This window comes from Eretmochelys imbricata, chromosome 16 (genome assembly GCF_965152235.1).
Source record: "Eretmochelys imbricata isolate rEreImb1 chromosome 16, rEreImb1.hap1, whole genome shotgun sequence".
Lineage (NCBI taxonomy): Eukaryota > Metazoa > Chordata > Testudines > Cheloniidae > Eretmochelys > Eretmochelys imbricata.
Window position 1 is genome coordinate 14,173,711 of NC_135587.1, and position 16,705 is coordinate 14,190,415.

The 16,705-nt window shown below is 52.7% G+C and overlaps 1 protein-coding gene across 2 annotated transcripts in view; it reads left to right on the forward strand.

Annotated features, from left to right (window-relative positions):
* Positions 1-13,344, forward strand: part of SH2D3C (SH2 domain containing 3C) — a 54,128-nt gene extending 40,784 nt beyond the window's left edge. For both annotated transcript variants that reach the window (XM_077836095.1, XM_077836096.1), the window contains 8 exons: positions 1,494-1,942; positions 3,129-3,253; positions 4,761-5,326; positions 6,609-6,724; positions 7,404-7,575; positions 8,546-8,657; positions 10,067-10,273; positions 12,109-13,344. In XM_077836095.1, coding sequence (XP_077692221.1) covers positions 1,494-1,942; positions 3,129-3,253; positions 4,761-5,326; positions 6,609-6,724; positions 7,404-7,575; positions 8,546-8,657; positions 10,067-10,273; positions 12,109-12,284 — 1,923 coding nt within the window. In that variant the 3' untranslated portion in view covers positions 12,285-13,344. The remainder of the gene's footprint in view (positions 1-1,493; positions 1,943-3,128; positions 3,254-4,760; positions 5,327-6,608; positions 6,725-7,403; positions 7,576-8,545; positions 8,658-10,066; positions 10,274-12,108) is intronic.
* The last annotated feature ends 3,361 nt before the right edge of the window (positions 13,345-16,705 follow it).

A 16,705-nucleotide genomic window follows, 5' to 3' on the forward strand; every position in this document is an offset into this window, starting at 1 on the left:
ATGGCTTCAGCACCTAAGTGGTTTCTTGCAGGAATGAATTAGGTGCCTTCCTTGCTCCACACGCAAATGGCTGGAGGAGGAGGAGCCACCACCCACCTTATAACTTTTAGCCTAGAGCAAAGAGTGATTGGAGCAGGGAGATTAGCCCTTGGGTCTCCCACCTCCCAGGTCCGTGCCTGGGCTATAGGCAGCCTCTCTCTGGCCCAAAGACTGTTTCAGTCATTATCCACAGTAGAACGGTCATTAGGCGAGAGAGAGAGTGAGTGACTCTGCAGCCCAGTGGTTAGGGTGATGGGGTCCAGCCCCCCTGCTCTGATCACTCTTCATTATTTATCCCCCATGGAACAGCTTCAACAGGAGATACTGAGAGTGCCCCACATCAGAATATCCACTAGCTCACTGTTAGAGTGATTGCCTGAGAGGGGGGAGACCCCTGTTCAGAACCTGCCTCCCTCTCACCTAGGTGGCAGGGGAGAAATTGAACCACTCAGGTGAGTGATCGAACCACTGGACTAAAAATTAGAAGGTAGGCACCACCCCCATCCCCTCATCTGGACAGATTTTGAATGGAACCTGATTCAGTAGGCATGCCGAGAGGCCACCTACTGGATCGGGCCCTGCACACAACTTAGGCAGACAGATGCCTGTCTTCCACTGGTTTGGGATTCCCTCTGGACTTAGGGGGCAGATGGGTGTCTAGAGGTCTAGAGGGAGGCAGCAGTGCACATGTCCAGAGGCAGAAACCAGGTGCCAAGGGAACTTTTACCCTGAAAACGTAGGCACTGAGGGAGTTTAGGCTCCTACAGGTTTCAGTGAGTTTTGTGGATCTCAGCGGAGCCTAAAACTGGGGCGTAGGTCCCATCTTAGGACCCACCACGAATCTGGCCCCATTTCTGTGTCCTGGAGGGTCTCTTCCCACCCCAAAGTTTCAGGGGATGGGACAGAGATTCCAGCTCATGTGACAAGGAACATTTTGAGAAGGAAGTTAGCAGAGCTCCCCAAGCTCCGTGCAGCCATGTGAGAGGCCTGGATCAGGGGCCTAATTCACCACTGCCGTACACCTGGTGGAATCACCTACCCCAGTGCAACATGGTGCAAAACGCGACCCAGTCGGAGCTACAGCACTTCACACCAACTCTGCACTGGTGTAAATAACTGTATAAGGTGCAGGGCAGGGGAGAATTGGGACCCAGGGTTGGGCCTAGGCTAGTGCCATCTCCCTCTTTCTCACCATGCACCTAAGTCTTCTCCATTCCCTCCAGGATGAATTTATTTCATGATCCAAACACCACCTGCCACTCCCCCCGCCCCGCCCTCCTCCCCAAGTCCCTGGATCCCTCTCCCTGGCTGACACCGGTCCCCCACCCAAGTTCTGGAAAGTTGCTTGTGGTGGTGCCTACCCAATATCTCACTTGGTACAAGGCCCTGCTGACCCCAGGGCTGGCCCCACCCAGAGCAGGGGAGGTCTGATAGTCTCCACCTTACGCCCCCAGGTGTCGGAGAGCCTGGTCCAGAGGAACGGGGACTTCCTGATCCGTGACTCGCTCACCAGCCTTGGGGACTACGTGCTGACGTGCCGCTGGAGGAATGAGCCGCTGCACTTCAAGATCAACAAGGTGATGGTGAAGTCCAGCAACGGCCGCACACACATCCAGTACCTGTTCGAGCAGGAGAGCTTCGACAACGTGCCCGCCCTGGTGCGCTTCTACGTGGGGAACCGCAAAGCGGTCTCCGAGCAGAGCGGCGCTATCATCTACTGCCCCATCAACCGCACCTTTCCGCTGCGCTACCTGGAAGCCAGCTACGGACTAGCCAATGGGAAGCACAGCGGGCCCCACAGCCCTGCCAGCCAGAAAGGGGGGCACATAAAGAGGCGGAGCATTACCATGACAGACGGATTAACGGCCGACAAGATCACCAGGGGCGAGGGGTGCCCAACCAGGTAATGAGATAAGTGAAAGGCAGAACAGTAAGGGTCTCAGAGGGCCTTGGCATCTCACCACATCCCTGGGATTATCTCCATTTGTGGAGACTGGCACCAAGAGGGGAAATGACTAGCCACCGATCACACAGCAAATCAATGGCAGAGCTCAGACTAGAACCCAGGAATCTCGACTCTTAGTCCCCAGCCCGCAACTCACTGGACAACACACCAGCAACAATCAGCAACCAGCTGCATTCCTCACTAAGAGCCACAGAGCACTTTGCAATAACACCCCTTGGCGTCACCAGTGAGTCAGATCAGTTAAAGCTGCAGCAAGCATGTACAAGACACCCGATCAGCTTGATAGGGTTATACATTCCTCCAATTTCATTTTATTGGATCTTAAAAAAAAAAAAATACCCCGGCCTTGCCGAGCATGCCAGAGATGGGAAATGGAAAGAATTGTCAAACTCTCACTTACTCTTCACTGCCCATTTCTGCCATCTGTTCAGCTTAGGCACTGACACCAAAACGAGTCAATTTCTCCTGCACTGTCCCCATGGTATGGGGTTTGGGTTACCAGCCCTCTATGGGGAGGGTGGGGACAGGCTAGGGAGAGGAGAATGTTTAAATCCAAACAAACTGCTGTCACAGACAGTTAATACACCAATTGCGCAAACATTTCTCTTCTTACTTTGGGCCTACAAAACCTAAGCGCTAGGCCTGAATTAGCTGACTACGATCCTTCAAATACTGAAGTGTCCTGAGCATTTCCTAGAGAATCAAGGCCTGGTTTCCAGAGGTGCTGAACAGCTGCAGCTCCCATTGACTTCAGCTAGAGCCGCATGTGCTCAGCACTCTTGAAAAACCCATCCCCACAGACTGGACTTTTCAGCAGAGCTTCCCCACCCACATACTTCTGAAAGTCTGGCTACTTGTGCTGGTGTGTAAATGGGAGCTGAGCTCTCCTGAAAATCAAGTCATAGGTGCCCTCTCCTGGGGTGTGGGTATACTACTCCAGCCACCCTTGAAGCCTGGGGACCAAATTCACTGCCGGCGCAAACGGACACAAGTTCACTGACTTTCATACAGTTGCACGCATTTACACTGTGAATTTGTCCCTTGGCATCTACCCTGGAGCATCTACAGGAGCCGTGTGTTTTAGAGGAATCAGTGACTTGACCTATTTTTACCCCACCCCCAGCGTATCCTTACCGCATCACCGAGACGTCATCCGGAATTGCGCAGTCAGCGTGGACCAAATCCAAGATCTCCATTCCCCAATGTCTCCCATCTCCGAGAGCCCACTGTCTCCGGCCTACAGCACTGGTAGGAATCCCTCAGCCCCCTGGAAAGCAGTCATACACAGAGACTCAGATGTGCATTATCCATAGTATGGAGAGAGGAATTGGGGAAAGAGGGCAGGGATTTAGCATGGGGTGACACCAGAGGCTCAGGTATGCCAACTGGGCCGGGCTGCTGCTAGACAGACACTGGCCCTGTGGCACATAACGCTGGCCTCTACATGCTTAGTACGGATCTTGTCAATGAGTCAGGATTCACCCCTTCCTCAGCCCTAGTGGCCAGGTGCCACACTACAGATACAAACTCAAGGTGTGGAAACTGAGGCAATAAGTCCAAAACAATCTTGTATCAAAGAATGACTAATCAACAGAAAACATGTCCCAAATAAACTTCCAATTTGGGTCTCAGATGCCACTCCTAGCTCTGTTGTTGGGGTGCCCTTTCTTGCAGTCTCTGGATCTTCCCTAGATAAAAATGTTTCCTGGAAGCTGGGGTACTGTTCTCACCAGTCCTTCAAGTTCTCTTTACATAAATAACCCTCAGTCCTCCACTCTGGAGCTCAGGGTACTGCTATCATCAGGACTTTTTCCCATCTCTCCTACCTGGCACTGGGGTTCAGTTCTCAACAGTCCTTCCCATAACTGGTCTAGGAAGCACTCCCCTTGTGCATTGTTGGGATCTCCTCTCTCCAAAAGCTCTCTGTCCCCAACTGATCACCATACTGATTCCTCTCCAGCTGAGTTCTGCTGACCTTTTTATTAAAGTCAGGTACTTACCTATCAGATAAGCACTAACCAGCCAGCTGGATGATCAGTTAGCCCCTGGGCAACAATTAGCCCTAAGGCTGGCTCACCAGCTTTAGTCCCAGGTAAACTGCCCCCAATTCCCTCCAAAAGGCCTGTCACCCCACGACAGATCTCTTTCCTACAACTCTACTGCCTGCTGCATCACATATTGCTAATGAAACACCAACTATCTATAATAACCCCTCTTCAGATTAAGGGAAAACATTGAGAGAGAATGAAAGTCCAGTCAGAGAGAACATAGTGTAAGAATCTCCTATGTAACAGGCTGCAGCCACTCGAACACAATGGCTGCTGTCTTTGCACAGAGGCAGATCTTAGAAACTTAAAGGAATAGTACACAGAAAACAAGGGCCTCAATCTTTCCTAACCCCCCCCCCACACACACACACCACCATTTAAAAAGAATCAGCTAGTCTGGAATGAGAGTGGGGGACTAAACCCTAGAGTTGTACAACTGTTAGAAACTACTCTAATTTCTGCCAGTCCTTGGCAACCTCAAATATAACATGGGCTCAAAGTCCTGCCCTCTGACTGGCTAGAAGTTCTTATGATCATGGCAAAGATATTGTAACTTCATAGGTCCCGATCCAGATTGTGTGTTCTATCTGAGAGCTGGGTCTCTTGCATCTCTCGGTTTGGCATGCAGCATGCGTGTTTATGGGTGTGCCTGGGATGCATGTCTCTCCTCTGATCTACAGTAACTGGGTCTCCTCTTCCCTCTGCAGTGACACGGCTAAAGCCCCAAGGGGGTCAAGCTGGTGGCATACCCCCAGCCTCTCCAGTCATAAGAAGATCCAGCGAGCCACAGCTGTGTCCAGGAAACAAACCCCTGACAGACCTGGCTGATAGCACCCACTCCACTCCCTGCTATGGGTACTCCAGGGCCTCTCCTTCCCCCTCCGTTAACAGCTATAGTGACCCGGACACAGGGCATTACTGCCAGCTCCACCCCACCTCCCCTGTCGGCCAGGAGAGGCCAACTCCTGACACCAAGCTGCTCCCCACTAAGAGCTATGTGGAGAGGTTGAAGGTGGAGGGGGCTCAGAGGGTGACTGCAGAGAACAGCTCCAGTGAGGCAGGGCAGAGGATGAAAGGGGAGCAGGACATTGTGGGCTTTGTCTCACCCACTGTGGAGATGGGCTCGTCTTTCAACCCCGTGGCATTCCAGTCCCTGCTGATCCCTCTGGAAAACAAGCCTCTGGAAATGGCCGTGCTTAAGAAGGTGAAGGAGCTCCTGGCAGAGGTGGATGCCAAGGCTCTTGCCAGACACATCACCAAAGTGGACTGCCTGGTATGACTGGAGATTTGGAGGGTGGGGAGGGCGATGTCATTCCCATGACCTGCTGCTTTGAACTAACCCCACCCTTGCTGGGCTTGTTGGAAGAGCTGACATTTAACTAAAGAATTTAGCATCTCAAAGGGACCGATCTTGTGGCAGCTGAGCAGATGAGTGGGGTCTGGTGGACTGAGCACAGAGCTGGGAGTGACCAGCTTTGAGTTTTAATCCCAGATCCACCAGTGACTCTGTGTAACCTGAGGCAAGTCACTTCAGTGCTCCTTGCCTCAGTTTCCCCAATATGAAAAATGCAGGTGTATGGCTGACCTCACAGGGTATTGTGAGGGCAAATTAGTATTACCAGTGCTCTAGAGGCATGAGGGGAGTTGAGTCTCTCCTGGTCCCACTCAGTCCTCGGCCTCTCTGAGACAGCTGACAAGGGGACAATCAATGCCAATTATGTGAGAGCTTATTGCGAGGTGAGGACTTGTGCACCCGGAATTGGACTGAGACAATCCACCTCATTTCATACAGGGCACGTACTGGGGATCAGCTGGGCCCACCCTGGTCACCAGCACCCCTGGGCTGGATGGGAGCCAGCTTCCTAGGGCTGGGTTGTAATCAAAGAGCACTGTCCATTCTCAAAGCCATTACATTCCTCACGGGACCCTGTGCACAAGGTAGGGCAGGATTATCGGGGGACCAGGGAGGAGAAGTGTCTTGCCCAAAGCCAGGCGGTCATTGGCAGAGCCAAGACTAGAAGCCAGATCTCCTGACTCTCAGACCAGTGCCTCAAGAGGCTCCATACTAGCCATCCCCTGCCAAGGACACTGCTGAGGCTGTGTCCTCAAACACCTGCCACCTGCCTGCCCCGTCCATGCCATTTGCCTTTCAGAGTTTGTTTCCATCTAGGGTCTGGACGCTGGTTCTTGACACCAGGGGATCTTGGGCTTTAGGGCCAAACTCATCCCTTGGGATAAATGGGTGCATCTCCATTTGCTCACAGTGTTTAGTACCTTCACACACACATCCAGTACCGTCCATCTCTTGGTGTGCCCTGTGTGTGTCAACCCCGCGCTGGCAGCAGCTTAGGGAGTCCCCAGCATCGGTGCTTCTTTGGCTGAGCTATGCCAGCCCCGCCCACGCTGAGGCTGGTGTGTGGTGAGGCAGGGGGAAGACCTAAGCTTGTGGCTGCCACACAATGGAGCCTGTCCAGAGCAAAAACTTTCGCTGCACCTAGCCAAGCCCCCTCCCCTCAATTAGAGGAGCTTCAGCTGCTTTCCCCTCTTCGTTGCAGGTTGCTAGGATACTGGGTGTTACCAAGGAGATGCAGAGGCTCATGGGAGTGAGCTCGGGCATGGAGCTGCTCACCCTGCCCCACGGCCATCAACTTCGGCTCGACCTCCTGGAACGGTAGGCTGGGAAGCAAGGGGGCAGGGGGCCTGTGGGGCTTGGCTCCTGTCCCAGGCAGCCCAGCCTGACTCCAGAAGAGCCGTGGGGCTCAGCCCCACTCGGTTAGGTGTCTCGCTCTGGATCTTGGAGACTAGCTGTTGGCGCCAGATTTGGAAAGTTTGGCCTGTGGTTCCGAATGCAGCTTCCCTCGCCGTACACTGCTCTGCCCCGAATCTGCTTTTGGGGGGTTATTGAAACGACAGCGACAGGCCCCAGAGCAATAGCCCCGGAAACTGAAATCCTCAGTTTAGCCCCGCACTCCAGGCGGCGGCAGAGCAAGCACCACACCCAGTGCTGGCCTCCCGCTGGGCCTCAAAACTGACCTTGATGGGCCACCTCTAGGGGGAGCCCAGGCTCCATGGCACCATTCAGTCCTCAGCCTCTCTGCTGAGCCGGCCGATGAGGCCTCCAGTTGTGTCCCCCTGGACCGAGGCAGCCAGGGCATTGCACATGGGGAATCACAGAGCCATCATGATGGGGACATCTTCTGGGCACTCTTCACTTGGGTCAGATTTGAACCAGTGGCCAAGAGGCTCCATACCCCCTCACCACCTCCTAACTCCCTTGCCTGTGCTTCCTGCATGGTCCTTGCTGACTTCCTCATCTGACATCTCAGCCTCTCTGTCTCCTCCCACGTCAGGTTCCACACCATGTCCGTAATGATCGCGGTGGACATCCTGGGCTGCACAGGCAGCATGGAAGAGCGGGCAGCCCTGCTGCACAAGACCATCCAGCTGGCTGCCGAGCTGAAAAGCACCCTGGGGAACATGTTCAGTTTTGCCGCTGTGATGAATGCGCTGGAAATGACCCAGGTACCAAAACCCCTCTCTGGCGAGTGCTCGGCTCAGCGGGGCCCCTTCTCCCACCCCTCTCCTCAAATCACACACACCACACTGCATCCTTCAGGCTCTTGGAGCCCCAAACGCCAGCACGTTGGGGTGGGGGGGAGAGCGGAGAGAGAATATTGTGGGGTCACGGGGTCCAGTTCAACCTGGGTGTAACTCAGAACAATGCTCGAAGCAGAGCAGAAAAGAGCTATAGGGAAATGGCGAGGATGGGAACATCCCCACCCCCAAAAAATGGCCCGGTCCCATACGGCCATGATTTGGTATTCTTTGCTGGGCTGTATTATTTGGAGGAAATGAAGTCGCCGGCCAATAGGATACAGTCACTGCTTTAAGGCCCCAGCATCTCACAGTCCAAGCTGCTCCCTTCAGAAGATGAAAGGAGATTAGAATTCAACTTTAAATCAAGCCCAGCTGGGAACTCACTTTCCCCTAGTACAAAGGAGCTGGAGCTGCTCCCTGCCCTCCCCATCTCTCGCTGTCCATCACCAGCCACGCAGGAAGGAAAAAAATACCAGCAAAGCAAAAATTCTTTTGATGAGCTCTCAAGTTTCTCACCACTGCAGCACGGTCAAGCTTAGAGATGCCCAGAGAGCTGGCGCAACCAAGGGAGCCCGCAGAGGGGACCGGCAGGGGAGGCTGCAAGTTGGGGCTGAGGTTTATAGGCAAAGCTGCGGGGGATCCTAGATTGGCACAGCAGGAAGTGTTGCAGGTTAGGAGCGAGGTGTCCTTGGATTGGAACAGCAGGGGGGCTGCAGATCAGGTCTGAGGTGCTTTGGCATATCCACCCACGATTAGCCTGTCCCCAGCTCTAGCTGATGCTGCTGGTCCCTCATGAGCGCCAGAATCCCAGTGCGTTGGTGGGACAGTCCCTGTAGAGCTGAGAGCCTGCTGCTGACGGTCCCATGATCAGACCCCTCCTTTCTGCTGCTTCCAGATCTCGCGGCTAGAGCAGACCTGGATGGCACTGCGCCAGCGACACACCGAGGGGGCCATCCTCTATGAGAAGAAGCTAAAGCCCTTCCTGAAGGGCCTGAATGAAGGAAAAGGTAACGGGGAGGAAGAGTCGTTCGCCTGGCATTTCTCTTTCCCCTTTGCTCTGCTCTGCAGCTCCCTTGCAAAGGTCCATACGATTCTCCCCCTCCATCCATGGAACTGTGGATGGGCTGGCCCCGTCCCATTTTCCCATATCATCCCACTGAATGAGTGAGGGGAAACGGACGTGTCCAGTTACCTCCCCCTGGCTTCCTGCCAGACTCTTCATCATCGTGATGGGTATTTCCATAGCGAGAGCCCCCTGGAAAGGGGCAGCCTCCAAAATCATGGCCTCTCTGCCAGTCACCCAAAACGTCACTCCTACCCCACTCAACCCTCCCCTTGCCCCCTCTTCCCCATTCCAGTCCCTGGTGGCTCTACCCCTCCCCTCGGAGCCTAACTGCACCCTATGGCAGCAGCAGCTCCTCCCAAGGCCTCTGAAGTTATGGGCCACCAAACCGCACTGGGGCTGCTGGGGTGGGATTGCTGCCTATGATCTGTCCATCCTTCCTCCCCCATGAGCTTCCCCACTCCTAGCAACGCCAAGGGCGTTACGGTCAGCGTTTGTACACTGCTGCTGGGATGCAGAAGGTGCAAGACCCTGCAGAAGCTGCAACCCCAAGCTAATGGAGTCCAGCTGTTCAGTTGTCCACAGCCCGTGTGCTCTGGAATGCCTGCCACCCCCTTCCAACCAGTCCTGCCTCTTCGCTTTCCAAATAGCCCCATTCAAAACAAACAAAAGCAGTGGCTGGGCATAAACATTGCTTCCTAGAGCCAGTCCCAGGTGACTTGAGTAAGCAGCTGTGTGTTCCACCATAAGGAGACAGGGTGACATTAAGAAGGAAACAGTGACAAATTTTCCGAAGGGCTCAGAGCAGCGTTGGATACTGAGCTCTCTTGGAAAATCTGATCCCAAGTGCTGAGTGCTTGGGAATCTGACTCTACCCTCCTGACAATCTGGACCAGATGGGATTGGAGCGTTCCCCTCTAGGTCCCTAGTTCATGTCCAGGGCAGGGCTTGTAGTGGACTGATCATCTGATGGCTATTTAGTGACCTAGGTGAAATGAGTTGACTGGCCCAGACCTGTCTGTAGAGGAGAGGTGTCCACATTGGTACTAACTGACCCCCTTGTTGGTAGTGAGAGGCCAAGGACTGGAGTGCCCTCTTGCTCCCGGGAGGGTCTCCCTCCTCTGTGGGGTAAGGACTGGGGCATGTTGGGAAGTGCCTGTTTGGGGGAATCTTGCCCAGACTGTACCTGTTCTGTAGCTATCTAGAGGGCATCGGTCCACATGGCTCTCAGTCTTGCACCTCTCACCATGACAAACTTTGAGGGTGAGCGTATGAAGTGGTCCCTTTGGCTCTTGAAACATCAGGCAGTAGCCAGGGAATTCAGGGTGTGGGTGTGTTCTTGCTCTTTCACAGAAGGCCCTCCACTGACCAACACCACCTTCCCTCATATCGTGCCCCTTATTACACTCCTGGAGCGGGATGCCGCACTCCTGGACAGCCCTGAGCCCTGGGAAAACACAGACAATGGTGTGGAGGTTGTCATGGCCCATCTGGAAGCAGCGCGGATGGTGGCGCATCATGGGGGACTGTACCATACCAACGCAGAGGTGAAGCTTCAGGGTAAGGAAGCACTGAGTCTGATCTGTGATATCCAACTCACTTTGGGCTAAAAAGCCCCTCCAGGCTGCACTAGATACCCCACTGGCAAGGGGAAGGTCCATACAACACTAGATCTTCCTCTTCCCATCCCCGTGGAGCTGGTTCCACACCACAGAGGGTGCCCCGCTGTCAGAACTGGGGCCGTTCTCCTGTACGGAAGGGGGGATGGAATCAGGGGATACCATGCCACTGGCAGTAAATAAGCACCCCAGGGTGCTTTTCAGCTCGGCAGCCAGCTGGATGGTCTTGTGCAGCATTTACCCCTGTGGAAAAGGGGACTCCCCACTGGAGCACGTGGCTGGGTCTGGCATAGAAAGTTCTCATCAGCACCACCTGCAGTGATCCACCTCTTCTCCCAACTTAGAGCTCTGGACAGTTTCTCCCCATCCAGCATAACAGAAAGTTCAACAACAGTCCAGCATCCTGACAAAAGCTCTTCAGTCCCATGCCCTTCTCTTAGGGCTCTCCATTGTCCTTATCCCCATCTAATGGGCCTCACACCACCTTCCCCAGAGGCTGGTAGGGAATCCAGGCCCTCCCTCTAGTCTGGGTTCCAGTCCAAGAGACTCTATAACCAGCAGCCAAGGTCTGTTCTGTCAGACTCCTAGCTGCTGCCTCCTTTCCTACTGTATCCTATCAGCTGGCCTTTCCCACAGCCTCTCCAGGTTTACCCTTCTCTCAGGGCCAGACCATACAGGACTCCCACTGGAATCCCCTAACAAAATCTCAAACGAAGGACAAATGGAAACCCACTTCTGCTGTCCCTGGGCTTGACATTTCATCCTTCTCTGCACCTCAGTATAACACCTCCCTGGGCTCTCTCCTTAGAAGTCCATATTCTGCCCTATCTTCAGGGCTACTCACCACCAGAGCCTGCTCCATCCCCAGTGGCCGTTCTGTGTAACTCCTGGCTTCCTGCTAGACTTCTCTACTCAGGAAAAGATCCCAGGGCCAACTCTGCCCCTGGGTTCCTCCTTGACTCTCCCACACTTTCTGGTCCCAGAGAGTGACTGTAGAGTTCTTCACTCTCTCTTCCTACAGTACCTTCTGCTGCAGACTTCCTGTCTTTGTTGTACCGCCCAGCTGGGCTTCATCATCAGATACGCCTGGCCCACCCTCCAGGTGCAACCAGATAGCATAATTGGCCTCTCCAAGCCACATTAACTTTTTTAATTGCCTCCATGGGGTACACACCCATCACACCCCCACTGCTTCCCTCTAGATTCTCCAAAGCTGGGTTACATAGCAGTTCCCAGCAATCATGAGTTGCAAGTAGGGTGACCAGATAGAAAGTGTGAAAAATCAGGGTAGGGGGCAATAGGCACCTGCATAAGAAAAAGCCCCCAATATCAGTACTGTCCCTATAAAATCGGCATATCTGGTCACCCTAGTTCCAAGTCAGGGCAGAATCTGGCCCATTGTGTTTGAAGGGACTTTGAACAGAGCATCATTAAGGCCTTGGACTGGATGTGGGGTAACTTGTACTTTATTGCAGGACTATTAGTAAGAAGGTCCATGTTTCGGCCAATCTCTCTCCAGGCTAGAGACAGGCATTGTGTGGCTGAACCATGAGCCTCCCAACCCTGCTCCTGGAATAACCTGTTTTACCATGTGCTCTCTTGATCTCATGGCCCCAGGCCAGTTTGCTTCTCCAGGACAGCTGGAAGGGCAGAGGAATCCCTGCTGCTTCCTGCTGCTCCATTTAGGCTAGGGTGGTTCAGAGCATGCATGTGATGAGCTTGTCCCCTGGTGGGCTGGCTTCTCTCTGACGCTCTTGGGTCTTGTATCCTTTGCAGGATTCCAGGGCAAGGCTGAGCTCCTTGAGATCTTCAGCACTGAGTTCCAGATGCGTCTCCTTTGGGGCAGCCGCGGTGCTGAGAGCAGCCAGCGGGAACGCTATGAGAAATTCGACAAGGTCCTCACTGCACTGTCCCACAAGCTGGAGCCCTCTGTGCGGTTCAGTGAACTGTAACCAACGTGGGACTCGGAGTTAAACTCACAGGGGGAGGGTGGCACCAATCAGTCCTTCAAGAGGCCAAGTAACCAGGTCCCCAGTCTGCAAGCCAGCCCACTCCTCCTCATGCAGCCATGGGGGCTAGGCAGCTGTGGGTACCACAGACCCAGAAGGGGAGCCAGCCAGGCATGGATGGAGGGCGTGAGGAAGAAAGTTGGCATTTAACATCTGCAAAGGAAAGAACTAACCAGGATTGAAATCGCGGCATTGGGATGGGTACAGCTGTAGCTCTCTGGAGAAGAGAAACCTCCTGAAAAGTTTCAGCATGCCCAGACTGGTGGGGAAGAGGGAGGGGTCCCAGAACAGCTATTATGATATAGGTCCATCCATGCTCCACACATGCAAACGACAGGAGGCTGCATTTTAATTTCCACCCAAAGCAGTGACCTCCCCTCCTCGACCACCAATACAAATCAATAGTGGAATCTCACTAACGGACCCTCCCCACTAACATCCTATCGAAATTCCGTGGGCAGTCCTGATGCAAATGTTTTGAGCTGCACGTTTGTGGAGGAAGGAGAGCGCTGATCACTCCCAGCCATAGGACCTCCTGCTGATTCTAAGCTGTAGTTTAGGCCAGTATGTGCATCCCAGCTGATCTACACAAAGATGCCTGTGAAGCCAGAAATCCACCTCCTCTGGCCTTGCACAAGGTATCTCATTACCGTTGTGTTCTTCATTCAGCTTTGCTGGTTCTCAGCCACGTGGGGTCCAGTTGCTATGATCACCCAATGCCGCCCCCACTCGTACAGCCTGTTGGCCTCAGATATTTTATCTTTTCTCTGTCTTGTCTGAGGCCTCTTAATTCTGACTGTAAATAAATTTCACATTTACTTCTTGATGTACAGACTTGTGAGGGCGTTCTTGTAAATAATTATGCTCACGTCATTTTGTCTTGTAAATAAATGTACATATATCAGGTGGGGGGGCTTTGTTGTTGTTTTTGGTTCTTACATACAATAAACTTTTATGCTCTTCCTCAATGGACTCATGTCTTTGGAGGACATTTTAAAATACTTTTCTATAGTGACACAAGCTCTTACCATTCAAGGTGCATTTGTACTGATGCCCAAGTGTCAGTGGTGTCTATTGTGCCCCAAACAATGATGGTGTTTCTTCTTTTGTTGGCATTACTTTAGAAATTTAATGCACCTGCGGCATACAAATAGAACAGTTGCAGTGGGAATAGCTTGAGGACATATCAAGTAATAGTAATCTCACCTGCTGGAGGCAGGAACGTAGTGAAGCTGACCTTGTTCCTGCTGTTCCCTCCTGGTGTAACTCCAGTTGACTCAGTGGAGTTAAGTTGATCCATTAAGTCCTAATTTGGTTAATGCAGTCCTAACAGACAAGCCAACTATAGAGGGAAAATGATAAACCAGTTCTTAAGCCCTGGTTGTAAAGAGTCTGCTTGCAACCTAAAATGTCTACATACTATGTAGAGTCAAAACCTCACCCCAATGCGAAACAGAGTTCACGTTAAGCCTTCTCACTGCACTTAGCTGCTCCTAGGGTTCCTCCTTCAGAACTGTTCAGCCCACTCCCTTGATCCTTTCTCCCCAAAGGGTCACTCCCACCTCCCTTATCCAAATGGGGCAATGAGCCACCTGCAACACTGAGTCAGCAGAGCCCACTTAATCCTTTCCCAGCAGGAGGAGCACCAAGATCAAGGGTTAGATGTTTCAGGCCAGACTTGCAAAAGTCCCACATGTGCTCCCTCTCCCTCTCTCTGCCATGCTCTATACCAGTGGAGCAGTGCTTCTGTACTTCTACAAAGATAGTCTCAAATTTCATCAAATTAATTCAGGTCTTGTTTCAAGCCTGCTGTCAGGTACTCTTGTCTGATTGCCTCCTAAAGCTGGTACTACCACAGTTCAGACTAGGGGCTTTCTGTACTCATGGCCATACCTGGCTATTGGATGACTGTGAAGTGCTACTCCTTGAGCATCCTTAAAGGCTGCAGAGCTGTTTGGGAAGCCTTTCACATGCCTTTCAAAGACCATGGGGGAAATGATCTGCGATGTACCCTAGGCACAGCAGAGGTCCTTCTGAGGACAGTGCATTCACATACCTTCAAAAGATCAGCGGGCTTCTTCTGATAATGTGTTTGTTGCCTAGTGGGGACGACTCATCGCTTATGTTCAAAATCAGATGGTCCCCAGAGTCTGAGGTCCACTAAGGGCTCTTCACAACATTATCAAACAGTAGCCCAGTCTGTAGGGCTAGGACTAACCCACTCAGTCTTGAATGCAACATGTAGTATGTAACAGACACCTGAGGGTGTCTGGTGAAATAGAGAGAGGGTGTCATCAGCACCTAGCTCTAAAAATCTCTCCACCTTTTCATCTTCTTTGCTTTACACCAGAACAAGCCATCTACCCATCCATTCATAAATGATGATTGCTGGTTATCACTCAGCTATCCTCTGGGTCTGGCATTTTCAGCCCACTGCAGGGTAAAAACCTCTCCAGAATTTCTCTTGGTCATTAGAACTCCTGATTGGATTGTACATTTTTTTGCTTTGCTGTAATTCTGGTGACCAGAACAGCGTGTTCTGGCAGATGGTTGGATTATGGGCTCCAAAGCCAACTTAAAAATAAACCACTCAAAACCTAGGGTTTGGGGAATTCTGTTGATCCCATTGGAATTGCTGTGGCTGCTGCTGGAATGCTGCTGCTGTGATTGCGAAAGGAATAGAAGAAGATCCATGAGGCTGTGCAGGGAGAGGAGGAAGCCAAGTAACAATATGTGCTGCACCTTCTGGAAAAAATTGGTGTTGGATTTAGTGAGAAGGCGCCACCTGGTGGTGCTTTTAGAGTTGCATAACTTACCACTACAACCTATGTTGGTATAATTTATGTCACTCAGCGATGTGAATAAACTACCACCCTGAGCAACATAAGTTAAACCAACATACATGCTTGTGTGCACAGCGCTCAGGTGAGGTAATAGGATCTTTTACATCACCTACCTTGTCTCTCTCATGTCCACATTACCACTTATGTCGGCAAAACTGATATCGCTCAGGGGTGTGAACAAGTACTGCTGAGCCGCTGTAAGGTCTCTAGTGTAGACATACCCTGGGACCAACATGGCTACAACAACACTGCAAACAACTGTCAAAGTATCTTGGGGGGGGAGGGGGAAGCAGGGCAAGGGGGTAATTTACCAGTAAAAGCTGGCTGCTAAAAAGGCAACAGCCTGACACTGCCAGCCATCCGCCTGAGCTCAGGTCCCTAGAGCGCTCTCATGCCCCAAACCAACAGGCTTGCACACGCTGAGGAGTTACTGTGCTCGGTCCTAAGTCAAGAGGGGCATGCTCAGCGATCCTTTCCAGCAATCTCCTCTCTTCAGTGCTGGGAGGCAGGGGGATGGACAGGCCCCAGAGGGTGCTGCTTCAAATGCTTTTTTGTTAAAAGGAGCCTGTTTGCAATGCCAAGGCCCCCAGCTGTACAGGGCAAAATGAGGGTGTGAAAGTGCCCAGAAGCACTCCCATATCCCAAAATAGAAAACGTACCTGTGTACTAATCACCAGTCAAGCGTTGAAGTGAGATCCTCGATTGAGCCATGCAGAATGCATGCCTTGGAAGACGCTGTTAGCTGCACCCATCCATGAGTGCAGCAGCTGCTGGTTCCCCCTGTCCCGCTCCTACCATGTGGAGAAGCTTCCCTCTAGCTCGCCCCCTCATCGGTGCTCCATCTCATTTCAAATCTCAGATGAAAACCTCTCTCCTCACCCTTGGCTTAGGATTCCCACAAATGCAAGTTTGTCTGGTGGGGCAAACACATGCATCCCAACACTGACTAAAGGGGACAACAAGGTAACCTGGGCTCCTAGTTATTTTGAGACCCCATGATCCAGGCCTGAGACATTTGGACGACTCCAAAATCAGGATGATCCCAGAAATGCCCAGATCTGGTACCAACCCGCCCTGCTGCAATGCTCTCCCTCGGTTGCTGTTTCCACTTTAGACGCACCTGTGACCCCCCCCCCGGGAAGCCAGTGGGAATTGAAGATGCTCAGGCTGAGGCAGTAGCTGTGCAGAGCCTTTGGGATGCAGCGTGGATGACAGACGCGAAACCAGGGGCTCCCAAACTGGGCGTCACGACCCCTCCGGGGATCGCAAGGTTACTAGGTGGGTGTCACGAGCTGTCTGTCAGCCCGAGCCCCTGTTCAGTTAACCCTCCCCCTGTTTGCAACTGATAAGGGGGGGGGGTCACACTTGCTGCGGGACACGGCTCGCCAATACGAAGTTTGAGACCCACTGCACTAAAACCGGCTGCGCACCGCGCAGCCCCACAGGAGGAATCTCCCCCCTGGGCCCTATACCCCGAGGACCCCGGGCACAGCCCCGCCCCCCGCATTTAGGCCCCACCCC